This window comes from Cucumis melo, chromosome 10, assembly GCF_025177605.1.
Source record: "Cucumis melo cultivar AY chromosome 10, USDA_Cmelo_AY_1.0, whole genome shotgun sequence".
Lineage (NCBI taxonomy): Eukaryota > Viridiplantae > Streptophyta > Magnoliopsida > Cucurbitales > Cucurbitaceae > Cucumis > Cucumis melo.
The window spans coordinates 6,384,610-6,400,670 of NC_066866.1; the positions used below are offsets into that span (position 1 = coordinate 6,384,610).

General features: G+C 39.1%; 1 protein-coding gene across 1 annotated transcript; it reads right to left on the minus strand.

Moving 5' to 3' along the window:
- Positions 1–436: 436 nt before the first annotated feature.
- On the minus strand, positions 437–15,658 carry LOC103500206 (uncharacterized). Its single transcript, XM_008463436.3, has 10 exons — positions 15,354–15,658; positions 15,169–15,244; positions 14,992–15,089; positions 14,750–14,857; positions 14,443–14,529; positions 14,176–14,292; positions 1,931–2,034; positions 1,502–1,641; positions 1,237–1,373; positions 437–1,148 (listed from the first exon to the last, which is right to left on the minus strand). The coding sequence occupies exons 1-10, from the start codon at positions 15,558–15,560 to the stop codon at positions 972–974; spliced, it is 1,251 nt and encodes a 416-aa protein (XP_008461658.2). The 5' UTR covers positions 15,561–15,658; the 3' UTR covers positions 437–971.
- Positions 15,659–16,061: the final 403 nt, after the last annotated feature.

A 16,061-nucleotide genomic window follows, 5' to 3' on the forward strand; every position in this document is an offset into this window, starting at 1 on the left:
CATATATATAGGATATTTAGTCCTAATAGGTAATTAAACTCATGATCTCTTAGTCTTTTATCAAAGTCATGCCCTCCTATTACCACTCTCAACCGATGATGATTCCATAAACTGCTATTGAGTATCAATATTACTTATAAAGAATGCAAAAATAAGGGGAAAATAAAGTAGATGTAAAAATGTTGTAGACAACAATTGAACCTGAAGTAAGGAGTTAAATATACATGATACATATATGTTGTGTGTACAAATAATAATCATAAAGAATCTCTTAAGCAAGGCTGATCAATGCAACCAACAATAGTAACTACTGAATCATTGATTGATCAAAAAATTTAAGCTTATGAGTGAAGTCAAATTTAATATTATATTATCGACTTTCTAGAACACCTACTTTGATATCCTGTAAAATCATCAATTAACCAAAAAACTTAAATTTATAGGTAAAGACAAATTTATTATCGAACAAATCATCCTAAAGTGAGCATCAGTACATAGGGGAAAGAACAGCTCTAAATTGGCATCCTATTGAAAATTTGAACCACATGTTCTGTTGGATAGATAGCCTTGAGTTCAAAAGGGAAATATCCAATGAAATCACATAATTACCAAGCAGAAATTCAGCTAGTGGATAAGCAGTAAAAAATAAGCCTCTTTCAGATTTCCTCTCCCTCTAAGAAACCAATGATTTAGATTTAAGGGTCAACCAACAGACCATTGGTATACCAATACGTCGATAAATGCACAATTCGATCCCTCCTCAATTGCTCCACCGTTTGTACAACGGCCTGTGAATATAGAGTATAGAACAGACCTGGATGTGCTGGTTGCCCCTCCATTCTTTAGATCCATATCTATCAAGCTTCCTTGACGCGCCTCTGACCCCACAAAAGAAATTAGCTCTTCAAGCCTCCAGATGGATGCAACACAATGAAGTCGGTAGAATATCAAATAATAAGGAACTTTTTGCATCAACATGCCACAGCTTCAGCTGCTTCAGACTGACTGATGTCGGAATCAACAAGCAAAGGGTTCTTTTGAAATTGGTTCCTTAGCTGACCACAAGCTGCATTTGCATCCAGGCCTCTTGTTCGACGAACGCTTACAGTGATTTTATGGGACTCTAGAGCAGCTACAAATGCCATCACCTAAAAATTGAAGAAAAGATGATGGGTCAGTGAAGACAAGAATATACGTTTATAATATGAAACGTTAGCACATCTGTTGAGAACATACAGCTTTCTTGTATGGACGCTGATACTCAGAGCCTTCTATGGGATTGAAAGGTATCAGGTTCACGTGATAGCCACCTCCCCATTCATGAAGAAGCTTCGCTAGTTCTACAGCATGCTCTACTGCATCATTGACTCCAGCTGCTCAAATGATAAGCAACCGGAAAATGGGGGGAAACAATTCGTCAAATGTAGAATGTCTGAATTTACAATGAGGAACAATAATGAAAGAAGAGATGAGGATTGTATGGCTGAAGTGATGCCAATACCTAAAAGTGCATACTCGAACGATACTCTCCGACTAGTTTGGAGGAAATAATCGTGACAGTCTTTCATGAGTGCTTCGAGAGGATATGCTTTTGCACTGGGTACAATAGTCTCCCGAAGCTTCTGGTTTGGTGCATGTAAGCTGATGAACATAAAATGAAGAGTTAATCGAAGTAAAATAAAAAAGAGCAGAAATGTAAGGACCTCGTCCGACAAATGTCCATGGATCATCTTTTCAAAACAACCTAACAGTTCATGGATAAAAACTATTAAAATTTTGATCTTATGGTTGGGAGAGGAAAACTTTGAGATGATAGATAAAACTCTTCAATCAGGTCATTCTAAGGCTTTGATTTTTGATTCACACCAATTATGGCATATATATACTTCTTTTTTTAGAGAGAGAGAGTTTCCAGTAGGATACATGTTACCTGACGGCCAATGTTGACTGAAGCTTGTGAGAAGCCAACCTTTTAATTGTGTTAGGAACGCCCACAGTAGAAATTGTAATCATTCTTTGTCCAATTTGAACATCCTTGAGAAAATATGACGAATTCATAAGAAGTTTGTCAAGACTCTTGCACCTCAAACTGAGTAAAAATCCAACAAGCAAAGTAGAACAACACTCTGGAACGATATATATATATATAATTGAAGGAATAAATGAAAAAGTCTCACAAGCCAAGTAATAATTCAGAAGACAATATAGGGTAAAAGAACACAGAAAAATACAAAGGAAATAGTAAACAATCCCGAAACGTTCTTATTTATACCAACAACCAAGTGGACCCTCAGCAGCTTTTGTGAATTTCTCTTCTTGCCCCTTCTTTTATAAGTCTCAAGAGTTGGAGTTCTAACATTACCACTGGGATCGAACTGCACCTTGTCTTTAAGGTGGAAAAAGGAAAACTGTTGGTTCACGAGGCAAACTGATTCCCACATGGCCTCAGCTGTCCAGTAGCCCTTTCCATTTCACTAGCCACTCATTTGCTCCAATTTCTCCATTCCGTCTCACTCCGAGTACTGATTCTGACCTTAATTGTAATTCAAACTCTTCAATCAATGCTGGAGGAATGTGCTGTACCCGCTGAGTTTGACCCAATTTCAGTTTCAACTAAGATACATGAAATACATTGTGGATGATACCTTTGGTGGTAACTCAAGGCGATAGGCCACTTCTCCTATATTTTCAGTAATTCGATAAGGTCCATAAAACTTAGGTGATGGCTTCTCACTTCTTTTTCTAGCTAACGAGGTTATGACCCACTTTCCTGTTGTTGATAGGGTTAATCTTCAAATACACTTCGTCTCCCACCTGAAAATTTAACTCTCACTGATATAAGTTAGCTTGTTTTTTCATTCGGTTTTGGGCAACGACCAAGTTCTCCTTCAAAGCATTGATTGTGATATCTCTATCTTTCAAAAATTGATCAACATTGTTATTCGTTGTCTTCCTATCACTGTAAAATATCGGCCGAGGTGGTGGCCTTCCATACACTACTTGATATGGAGTTGTTTTTGAAGACAAACCCACACTTCTAGGTTGTATTATACCACACTTCTGCCCATGGTATGTAATTGTTCCATTTGGCCAGTTGTTCACTGCAGAAAAGTCTTAAGAATGTCTCTAAGCATCGGTTTACTCTCTCCATCTGCCCATCAATTTGAGGATGGAAGGTCGTGCTTCTGTTGGAACTCCAACACAATTTGGAATCAATTTCCTTTATTGCTTTACACAATTAGGATTGATGAGTTATCAATCCTAGGTTACAATCTGATCTCTGTTTTTCTCTCAACCAGAAAAGCAGAACAATCACACACTAATTTCTCCAACAAACAAAACATGTCCCTTCCCTCTCACGCTAACTCTATTTAACAGCTTTTCCCGCCCAAATACAGCTGTCCTTCCCCACTAAAACCTGCGCACTAACTCTATTTAACATCACGTGTTTATTTATCTAATATACTCTACACGTGCTACATACTAACACAGCCTCTTCTTCCTTCTGCTGTAAACTTGTTTAATAAGAGGTCTATCATTACTTCCCCCTTTTAAATTCACCTTGTCCTCAAGGTGAAGAGTTGGAAATTTTTCTTTCATTTCTTCATAGGATTCCCAAGAAGCTTCATGCTTAGGCAACCCTTTCCAACACACCAAAACTTCCCACTGTTCAGCCCCTGTTTTTCGGTATTCAACAACTTCTTCTGGTTCAGACTTCCATGTATAATTCTCATCAACAAACTGAATAGTAGGTTGAATATTTTCATGCTGTCCCACCAGTTTCCTCAACTGAGATACATGGAATACCGGATGAATTCTGGAATTGTCTGGCAGCTGTAAACGATAGGCAACGGGTCCAATTTTCTCAATAATTTCATATGGCCCGAAGAAACGAGGAGCAAGCTTTTCATTCCTCCTACTTCTCACCGTAATCTGTCGATAAGGGCGAATGCGTAATAACACGTATTCCCCTACAGAAAATTCCACATCTCTCCTTTTTCGATCCGCATATGACTTCATTTGCTCTTGTGCCAAGCGCAAATGCTCTCGTAAAGAGACCAGAACAATATCTCTTTCCTGCAGCATCTCCTCAACAGTAGAATTCTTAGATGGAGAACTTCCATACGATACAATAGTAGGAGGTTGTCTGCCATAAACAACTTGGAATGGAGTCATACCAATTGAACGTTGATAAGTCGTATTATACCAATATTCTGTCCATGGCAGCCATTTAATCCACTCCTTAGGTTTCTCATTACAAAAACATCTCAAATATGTTTCCACCCCTCTGTTCACAACCTCCGTTTGGCCATCTGATTGAGGATGATAAGCTGTACTTTTATTTAACTTGGTGCCCGACAAACGAAACAATTCAGTCCAGAATTGGCTAAGGAATACCTTGTCTCTATCCGACACAATGGATATAGGAAACCCGTGCAATCTTACTATCTCCTTAACAAACAACTCAGCCACAACTTTAGCAGTAAACGGATGCTTCAATGGTAAGAAATGCCCATATTTGCTCAATCTGTCCACCACAACCAGAATTACTTCATACCCATTTGATTTTGGAAGTCCTTCCACAAAATCCATAGATATCTCACTCCATATAACCTGAGGTATCTCCAATGGAACCAGTAAACCAGCAGGTGATAAAGCCATTGTCTTATTTCTTTGACAAGTTAGGCACTCTTCACAGTGTTTTTTAATCTCTGCCTTCATCCCTTTCCAGTACAACTCTGCTGCTATTCTTTTATAAGTTCTCAGAAACCCAGAATGTCCACCAACTGCTGAATTATGAAAAGTTTCTAGAATTACTGGTTTCAAAGAAGATTGCTGAACAATTACCAATCGACTCTTATACATCAACATTCCCTTCTGCAAAGAATAGCCGTCTACTTGCAACTCTTCTCCATGCTCAAGCTGTCTCACTATCTCTTTATATTTAGAATCTTGAGACACCTCCCTTTTAATCACATCCAAATCAACAGTGACAGGTATAGACAACCCAAACAACTGTACTTCTTCTGGTTTCCGTGAAAGAGCATCAGCTGCTCGGTTTTCCACTCCCGGTTTATAAACTACTTCAAACGAGTAGCCCAACAATTTAGCTATCCACTTCTGATACTGAGGCTGTATAATTCTTTGATCTAATAAAAATTTAAGCGCCTTCTGATCAGTTTTGACTCTAAACTTCCCAATCAGCAAATACGGTCGCCATCTTTGGACTGCTAACACAATAGCCATAAGTTCCCTTTCATACACTGGTCGACCCCTGTCTCTCAATGCTAATGTGTGGCTGAAATACGCTACTGGTCTTCTGTCTTGAATCAATACAGCTCCAACTCCATATCCAGAAGCATCAGCCTCGATTTCAAATTGCTTATTGAAGTCCGGTAAAGCTAACACTGGTAAGGATACCATTGCAGACTTCAACCGGTCAAAAGCCTGAGTAGCTTCCTCAGTCCAACTGAATCCTCCTTTCTTTAATAACTGAGTCAGTGGTGCAGCTATAGTACCGTAATTGCGCACAAAACGCCGGTAATATCCTGTCAATCCAAGGAATCCTCTAGTTTCCTTGACATTTGTTGGACGAGGCCAGTCACAAATTGCTTTAATTTTCTCCGGATCCACTGCCACACCTTCTCCCGAAATCACATGTCCCAAATACTCAATTTTCTCTTGAGCAAATTGACATTTCTTCTGGTTAGCATACAGTTCATGTTGCCGCAGCACTTTCAACACCATTTCCAAGTGTAAAGCATGCTCCTTCTCATTTCTACTATAAACTAATATGTCATCAAAAAAAACTAGCACAAACCTTCTGAGAAATGGCTTGAAAAGCGTATTCATCAAGGCTTGAAAGGTAGCCGGAGCATTGGTCAGCCCAAATGGCATGACTAAAAATTCATAATGACCCTCATGTTCTAAAAGCCGTCTTCTCTATATCATCATCAGCCATTCTAATTTGATGATACCCCGATTTCAAGTCGATCTTGGAAAATAGAATTGCTCCACATAGCTCATCAAACAGTTCCTCCACTACTGGTATGGGAAACTTATCGGGAATCGTGGCATTGTTTACTGCTCTATAATCGACACAAAATCACCAACTCCCATCTTTTTTCTTAACCAACAGTACAGGACTGGAATATGGACTTGTACTCGGCCTTATCACCCCTGAATTCAACATTTCTTGAACTAACTTCTCCATTTCCCCCTTCTGCTGAAATCCATATCGATATGGTCGCACATTAATTGGATCAGTCCCATCTTTCAAATGTATATGATGCTCTATCTCTCTCCGTGGAGGTAATTTTTCTGGCCAATCAAAGACATCTTGGTACTGTTTGATCACTGAACTAATCAGTCCCTTGCTTACTGCTTCTGTGTTTAACAAACAATGCTCTTCATCTCCTACTGTCCTCACTTGCAAGGATCTACACTCAATCAAGAATCCACTATCCTTTTCTTCCCAGTGTTTCATCATATTTTTAAGGCTGATCCTTGCCTTAGTCAAGCTAGGATCCCCTTTGATCTTCACTTCTTTTCCTTCAGCCACAAAAGATAGAGACAGGTTCTTCCAATCTACTATAGTTACCCCCAATGAGTACAACCATTGCATTCCCAAAATGACATCTACTCCTCCAAGTTCTAAAGGAAGAAAATCCTCCACGATCCTCCAACCACTCAACTGTACTTCTAGTTTTTCACAAATTCCTTTACCCTGGACAGCTGCTCCAGATCCTAAGATTACGCCATAGTGTGAAGTTTCTTTGACTGGTAAAATCAACTTCTTCACTAGTTTTTCTGATACAAAATTATGTGTTGCCCCGCAGTCGATCAATACAACCACTTCTTCTCCAAGCAATTTACCTCTCACCTTCATAGTTCCAGGATCATTTAGACCAACCACAGAGTTGATTGATAATTCAACCACTGTGGTTAACTCCCCATTGACTTCTAGGCGGCCAAAATCTTTTTCCTCTTTCTCTTCCTCAACTATTTCATATTCATCTTTCCCTTCGGTTATTACAAACATCCTCAACTCACGTTGTTCCTTCAATCTACACTTATGGTCTGCAGAATACTTCTCATTGCAACGAAAACATAAGCCCTTCTCTTTCCGAGCCTGGAATTCTGCATCAGGTAACCGTTTATATGTTCCCTCCCTTCGATTTTCATTGGAGGCCTGACTTCTCAAGGTAATGGTTCGTGTAGAAAAAGAAGAATTTCCTTTAATGTCTCCTGCTACTCCTCCCGGATTTATTCTCCCATTGCTAGCAGTCTGACTAGTCAACTTTCCCCCTGAGTACCCACTCATTTTCGCCTCCATTCTTACTAATTCCCTGTTTTCAACCATCTGTGCTGCTTCCATCATCTCTGCCAAACCTTTCGGTCGACAGAAGACTACTTCCGATCTAACCCACGGCAACAAGCCATTCATAAACGTATCTTCGATCACCCATTCCGGCAAATCATTAACTGGAGCTACCATTTTATCAAACAAATTGATATACTCCTCTACAGATCCCTCTTGTTTAATTCTCAGAAATTGCCCACCAATAGTACCATCTTTACTGGACCGAAAACGTATTAACAACCTCTCTTTCATATTCGACCAACTAACAAATTTATTTCTCTCCTCTTGAGATCTATACCAATTCAGTGCTGGACCATCGAAACTAATGGTTGACACTAACATTTTCTCAGACTCTGTTAATCTATGAATTTGAAAGTACCTCTCTGCTCGGAACAGCCAAGAATCGGGATCCTCTCCAGTGAAAACGGGCATCTCGATCTTTTTGAATTTGTTTCGGTCAGAGTATCCATCGTCGCTGTCGGTTCTCCGTTCTCCTCCTTCGTTTCTGTGATTCCGATCCGTTTCATACATTCTGCTGGAGGACGCGTCGCTATCTTTCCCTTTCGCTTTTTCAAAATCCTTCACGGCGGGTTCTGTCGCTTGCCCACTCATCGTTGATCTCTCCTTCGAACTCGTCTCAATGATCGTGAACAAGAGCTGCTGCTGTTTTTCCGATTGAAGACGCATCAGGTCGATGCTCTTCGCGATTTCAGCTAATCCTCCCTCAATCGCCGGCATTTTACTCAACTCCTTCTTCATTCCGGCAATCTCCTGGTCGATGTATTCCAGCCGTTCTTCAATGCGGGTCTGCACCATCCTTCCCGGAACACCGCTCTGATACCAAAATGTTGGAACTCCAACACAATTTGGAATCAATTTCCTTTATTGCTTTACACAATTAGGATTGATGAGTTATCAATCCTAGGTTACAATCTGATCTCTGTTTTTCTCTCAACCAGAAAAGCAGAACAATCACACACTAATTTCTCCAACAAACAAAACATGTCCCTTCCCTCTCACGCTAACTCTATTTAACAGCTTTTCCCGCCCAAATACAGCTGTCCTTCCCCACTAAAACCTGCGCACTAACTCTATTTAACATCACGTGTTTATTTATCTAATATACTCTACACGTGCTACATACTAACACAGCCTCTTCTTCCTTCTGCTGTAAACTTGTTTAATAAGAGGTCTATCAGCTTCCTTTTAAAACGGTTCCCACAGCAGTAAACAATTCTTTTCGAAAGTTACTTAGGAAAATCTTATCACGGTTTCTGATAATAGATTTTGGAATTCCACGTTTATACACCACCCTTTCGATGAACACTTCAACTACTTGTTTGGGGGTGAAAAGATGTTTGGGAACAATGAGGTGAGAAATTTGCCCAATTGGTCTACCACCACCATGATAGAGTCATAACCTCCCGCTTTGGGCATCCTTCAATGATGTCTATGGTCCAATCTTTCAAAATCAACTTGGCAATGGCAAAGGTCATAGAAGACCGGCTGGTGAGAGAGATTCAGACTTATTCCTCTAACATAATTCACATCAACATACTTTTTCACATCTGTTTTCATTCCCACCCAATAAAGCACCCCGTTGATTCATTAATATGTTCTTAAGAATCCAGAGTGCTCTCCTAGTATGGAATTGTGAACAAGTGTGTAACAAGAAAGGTATGAGAGATGAAGTACGTGGTAGGACTAGTATGTTAGGATTCCTTCCCTGAAACTCAGTAAAATCCCAACAAAAATAGAGAAACGGAGACAGTACTCTGCTATGATCCTATTGTTGATAAATCCAGATGAGTTCACAAAATATCCACAAAGTACGCTAAAGGACAGCACAATAAAATAAGAAAGAAAAAACAAAAATAAATCCAAAGGTTATTCTCCAGCTCCTTCGAGAAGGCTGGAATCTTCTCCTCAAAAGCTTCAGCACCCTTTACCTAATTTGCTAATCCCCAAAACATTCTTATATACCTCATCAGGGGTGGGTCCCCCAAAGAACCTCCCCACCCTTGGTCTTCTGTGTAATTCCCATCAAACCCTTCCCTGATTTCTTCCTTTTATAGGTGTAAATGATTGGAGGTCTAACATAGTCTTTCTTTATAGCAACTGGTTATTAGTCCATGATTTCTCGATTTTCCCTCTGGGTTTGTCTTCAAAATGGCTATAATTTTCTGTAATTCTTCGTCCTCCTTGACCTCCTTCATAACTACTTCCACATCCACTAAACCAGGTGCGATCATAACTAGCAACTCCACTGGGTGGTTTATTCATGATAGAGCATCTGCTGCTTTATTTTGGTGGCCAAGTTGATTCAAAATCTATAAGTCATATCTCAAACAGCTTTGTTAACCATTTCTGAAACTGAGGTTGTACCTCTAAGGCTCAACCAAGAATTTTAAAGTTTTTTGATCTAAAATTATAGTGAATTTCCTTCCCAACAAATGATGTCTCCACTTCAAGATTTCCATCACCACAACCATCAAAACCTTCTTATAGATAGACTTGGTTTGAGCCTGAGGAGATAGTTTTTGACTAAAATAAGCGATGAACCTCGAGTTCTAGGATAACAAAACTCCCAAACCAAATTCAGATGCATCTGTTTCAATGACAAAAGGTAGTGAGAAGTCTGGAAGGGCCAACACGGGTAACGACATCAAGGCTTGTTTGAGTTCTTCAAATGTTGTGGTAGCTTCATCATTCCAACTAAAGGCATTTTTCTGGAGGAGTTTAGTGAAGGGGGCTACAATGTCTCCATATTTTCTAAAAAAACACCTGTAATAACCGATCAACGGAATCCCCTAAGTTTTTAGGCATCCTTAGGTGCGGGTAGTTCACCATTGCCTTGATTTTTTCCCCATTGCCCTCCACCCCTTTGCTCAAAATCCAATGCCCCAAGTATTGTATTCTCGAGTGGCCAATAACACATTTCTTTTAGTTGGCAAATAACTCATTATCTCTCAATATATTTAATACTACTCCCAAATGTCTCCCATGTGCAGTGATGTTTGTGCTAAAAACTAGTATGTCATCAAAGAATACCAACATGAAACGTCAGAGAAATGGTCGAAACACTTGATTCATGAGTGACTGAAAAGTGGTCGGAGCATTTGTTAGATCGAAGGGCATAACTAGAAGTTCACAATGGCCCTCATGTGTACGGAACACCATCTTTTCAATATCCTCTTCCCTCAATCTAATTTGATGGTACCTCAATCGAATGTCTAATCTGGAGAAGACAGTTGCACCGTGTAGTTCATCAAGTAATTCTTCAATCATAGGAATAGGGAATTTATCAACCACTGTTACTTGGTTCAACGCCACCCACCACCCTTTTTCTTAATTAACATCACTAATTTACCGAACTCGAATATGGGCTTCTACTTGGTCGAATTATCCCCACTTACATCGTTTCTGTCACAAGCTTTTCTATCTCTTCTCTTTGTACATAACCATATTTATACAGTCTTAGATTGATGGGCTTCTGCCCCTCACCGTTAGAAGTCGATGGTCTCTCGCTCTCTTTGGGGACAAATTTCCAGTCTTCATATTGATTTAGTAGTGCCTGAATCATTGGTAGTCCTCCATCACCCCTCCCAACCAGCCTCACTTTCAGATTCCTTCTCCTCTCCAATCTCGAAACTTTGCAACTCAATCTAGAAGCCTTAGTCCTCCTCCTCCCACGTTTTAGTAAGCGTCTTCAAAGAGCATTTCGCTGTAGTTAATCAGATACCCTTGAGAATAATTGGTTTGTTTCCTGTCAAAAAGGTTATAGTCTTTGGCCAATGCACAGCCATAAATCCGGTAGAACACAACCACAGCATACCCAATATTTCATCCATTTTCCCCAAATCAATTGTTAGAAGATCGGCCCGAACGATCAATTCTGGAAGCCTCACTTCGACCCTCTTGCACATTCCTCGTCCTTCAACTATTTATTCGTCCCCTATGGTAACTCCAAAATCTTGTTTCATCTGTAACCGGTAGATTCAGTTCGTCGACCATTTTCTTATGGGTAAGATTATGAGCCGTGCCACAGTCAATCAACACAATCACTTCTCTTCCCTTGACCTTACCTCTCAACTTCATGGTGTCTTCTCAAAATCCGTGGATGGTACTAGGACAATTTCTCTTCTTTCCATGACTTCCATTGTTTTTAATTCCACCGTTTCGGTATTATTTTATTCGAACTCTACTCCTCCTTTAGGTTCCTCTTCTTCGTTCAAGATAAAGAGCATCAACTCTCCGTTCTCCCTAATTTTACAACAGTAACTATGTGAGTATTTTTTGCTACATCTCAAAGCATAGACCCTTGTTGAGACGCGCTCAGAACTCACTATCAAACTACCTCTTGACGGTAGCTCCCATTTTGCATAATTCCCCTGAAGTGGTATAGATATCTGTCGAATTTGGACTTCATTCCCTTTTTGACCAACCTTTTTTTGGGTTTAATTGATTTGCTTTGGTGGGTTGGGCTTCCTTCTTTCCTGGCCCATGGGCTCCCAAATTCATGCAAAGCCAATTTTAAGGCAACATTTCAATCATTGACCAATTGGGCTTCTTTCATTCAACAGTCCAAAGTCTTCAAGTGACGGCTTACCACTTCCACCTACAACTTTTGCTCCAGTCCTGTCACGAACACATCCATCAATACGTTCACAGCCATCTCCAACAAAGGTGCTTAGTAGTTCAAAAATTTCTTCAGGTATTCCTCATAAGTTCCATCTTGTTTGATCCTTGTCAACCACCCCTAAGGTTCTTTTTCCCATGGGTTGAAAGTGTTCGAACATCCTCGGTTTTAAATCTTCCCATGACATCACTTTCTTTCGATTGTTGCTCCATCGAAACCAATTAACTTCATCTTGATCAAAACTAACCATTGCATCTGCTAAGTCATTAATCTTGAAAAAAATGTTTGGCCCTATAGACCCACGATTCTGGATTCACACCCGCAAAGATCAGCATTTCTAGTTTCTTGTATCTGCTCTTGCCCATCAATCCCTGCCTGGACTCCAACTCTGATTCAGTTTCAACAATTTTTCCCGTTCATTTTGAGCATCAAAGCATCATAAGCCCCTGATTCCTCTTTTCTCCTGCTATCCTTTACATCTTCTGCCAATTTATCCACACTCTTCTTCATCCCAGAATTATCTCTTTCAAGTTCATGATCTCCCTTTCGCTCAACTACATTTTCTCTTTTAGTTGTTTTTGAGCCATGGATCGTGTTCGCCCCAGGATGTTGAGGCTCTGATACCAATTTGTCAACACTATTGCACCTGAGACTCAGTAAGATCCCAACAAGCAAAATAGAACAACTCTCTGGAATGATATATATATTGAAAAGGTAATACCAAAAGTCTCACAAGCCAAGTAATAATCCAGAGGACAATATAGAGTAAAAGAACACGGAAAAACACAATGGAAATAGAGAACAATCCAGCTCCTTCGAGAAGGCTGGCCGCTACTTCCCAAAAGCTCACAGCAGATTCTACTAAAAAATACCTAATTCAACAATCCCGAAACATTCCTTATTTGTACTGACAACCAAGTGGGCACTCAGGTAGTTCCTTCCTCTCCAATGAGCTCCGGAGATGAATTCTTTTGTGAATTTCCCTTCTTGCCCCTTCTCTTACAAATCTGAAGAATTGGAGGTCTAACAAAATTGCACATTCAGTAACGTAAAGCTAGCATTTAATAAACCTGGTGGAACTTTAAAGCCAGCCTTCCCAAAGTTCCTCCCAGAAGGGTTGGATGTGATAAAATTTTATAATTTAGAGAAAAAAAATGGCACAAGAAATCAAAATCTCAGAGTTCATGAATGACACTGACGGATCCTCAAAATTTGGGAATGATCAAAAAGATAGTATTATACTAATATGCACCAAACCAGAAGCTTCGGAAGTATGGATACACAAAGTAAAGATGGGTTTACATTTGATTTCTCCTCCTAATGTCTCCTTAATCTCCTGAATGCCTTCTTTTGGCATAAACAAGGATGACCCAAACAGAATACCTGTATCTTGCAATCCAATTGAATCTAAGAATTAAATTTCAAAAAACCCATACTTTTGTTGTGTCCTTTAGCTCTTTCAATTGGTCACTTCCCAATGTGTGAAGCACGATCACCCATTACAAAGAAAATTTAGTATCCTATGCCTTGATGCTACTAGAATTTTATGAGACAGTGGTTGAAAAGGAATAGAAAATTGTTTCATAAGGCGCCTGGTGAGTATATTATCAGGGCAGTTCTCGAAGATTGTTGTTTTTCTCTCCTCTCAAAGTTCTATCATAAGGTTTGTCGTCTTTTTTCTGGATAAGAAACAATTTTATTGATGATGTGCAATTACAAAAGAATGACCCCATATGGAAGATTTACAAAAAAAATTCTCCGATTAGAGAGGATGGAAGAAAAGCTATAGTAATAAAATAGGGGGGAGAGCATTTACACCATGTCATAATCAAACGAACTATAGCTTCAAAAGAGTTCTCTCATGAGGTTTCTCATACTTATATATGACTTTAAACAATTTGAGAGGTTTCTTACTAATCCAGGGTGGCCTGGAGGGATTTCCTCTGTATATTTCACTCAATGAAAGTCTGTGCCAAAGTGTGAAGACTAAGGCCTACAAGTCAGGACCATTAAAACGCCCTAATACCAGTTTTACCTCTCCAAGTCCTCTCTTGCAATACATTTAATGGGGTAAAGAGAAAATACAGGGAAACAGAAAGTCAAGGGGAATCAAATATTAAACAAAAAATTATCCCACAAAGTACTAGGACAAGATTAGTCTAGAAAAGTAAACCTTGTTCAAGCATTGATGCGCTTCAAGCACTGATTTCATATTTAACATTGGTTCACCCATTCCCATGAATACTACATTTGTGACCCTATGGTTGAAAATATCCTCAATTGCAAATACCTGTGTACATATGATACAACTAATCACAATGAGGAGGATTAATTATATTTGACATGTTCTCAAAAATTTTCAAATTTCTGAAACAACTAGATATCAGAAAGTACAAGTTCTAATGGAACATGAAAACAGCGTGTGAGAGAGACAAAATACCTGCTCAACAATTTCATGTCTCTGAAGATTCCTAGAAAATCCTCCTTTTCCAGTGGCACAAAAAGAACAGCGCAGAGGGCAGCCAACCTTAATGTTTGAAATTCAATAGAAATTTCACTTTAAGTCATGATACCATAACGAGTTGCAGATAATACCATGTCTAGTGTCCCAAGGGTTTAGAAACCATTACAAGTGCTTGCAAGGCAATTTGTTTACTTTTTGAGTTGACATGGTGTTAAAGATTTTGCCCAAATCATATAAGATATCACAAAATTCAAGTCTTTGAATGATCAAATGTGAATAATACCTGTGATGAGATGCAAGCAGTGAGACGAACTGAACCTTTATTGTTTTTGTCTTCCACAGGTATGCCAACTGTTTCAATCAGCCTATTGTCATCCAACTTAAGCAATAACTGCAAAATTTTAACGCATTGATGCCTCAAAGTCAAACAAAATCGTAATAAAACCATCAAACCATTTACATTTCCTGATAACATCTTAACAATTCAACAATAATGTAATCGAAAAATTCTTTGTATCAAACTACCTTCACGGTCCCATCAGCTGCAGTAACAGACTGGTAAACAGGCGAACGGCCGACTCTCCATCCAGCTTCTTGAAGATCATTCCTGAATTTCAGTGGCACTGGAATCAACCCCAATCAGTATGAGAAGATAATGAACAAACCAGCGAAATTAAGTTAAGAAGAAGAAAGAAGACAGACAATTGGTAAATTCTTCAATTTCCTTGACCTTCCTCTTGTAAATAAGCTGATGGAGTAGCTTCCCTCTATACTTCTCCTAATCCATTTCAACAGATAATTTAACGATACGTAACCAAGAACCTCCATCAAATGCTAGCAATCCGAAAAACGTTTTAGAGTATAAGAAAGTGATTGTTGTTTGTTACCTGACCGAAGTCGAGGGCGAGCTGTTGTAGCTCCTGGTCCGACAAGCCAATGAGCACTTTGGGAGCTTCAGGAGAGGGCTCAGCGGAAGAGGATATGGAGGTGGAGAGGTTCCGAGAGGGAACGGCAGCCACGCAGCGAGAGCGTAATGCACGCGCGACGGACGGCGAGCAAACTTGGTGAATGAGGGCCGTTGAAATGGCAATCATCGTTGAGAAGCAGAGTGAGAACTGTTCTCTTTTCTTTTTTTCCCCGCGGAGGGCTTTGTTTCGCACTTCAATTTGGCCTCCACAAGATAACGTCTTCCTTTTTTTTTTCTTTTTTAATCGGTTAGTAAAGAAAAGTCATTCTAAATGGAAAAACTTCTAACAAAATATTTACGTTTTAAAATTTGTAGACATTTTCTATTGGGAGAATATTTCCCAAAATATTTACATTTACTCTTCTTCTTTTGAAGTTATAAAGTTTTGATTATTATCTCTCCCAATTATTGTTTTGATAATTAAATATTAAATTATAAAAATGTCTCTCAATTTTGTGATTCATGTCAAAAATATTTATAAACTATCAAAAGTTTCAAGAATGTTTTTAAACTTTAAAAAATGTGTCAGAAATATTATTATAGTTAATTTTGGATAGAAACGGTTAAAGTTTTGTTTCAAAAATACCTCTCAACTATTGAAAAATTTTTCATAAATACATTAAACTTT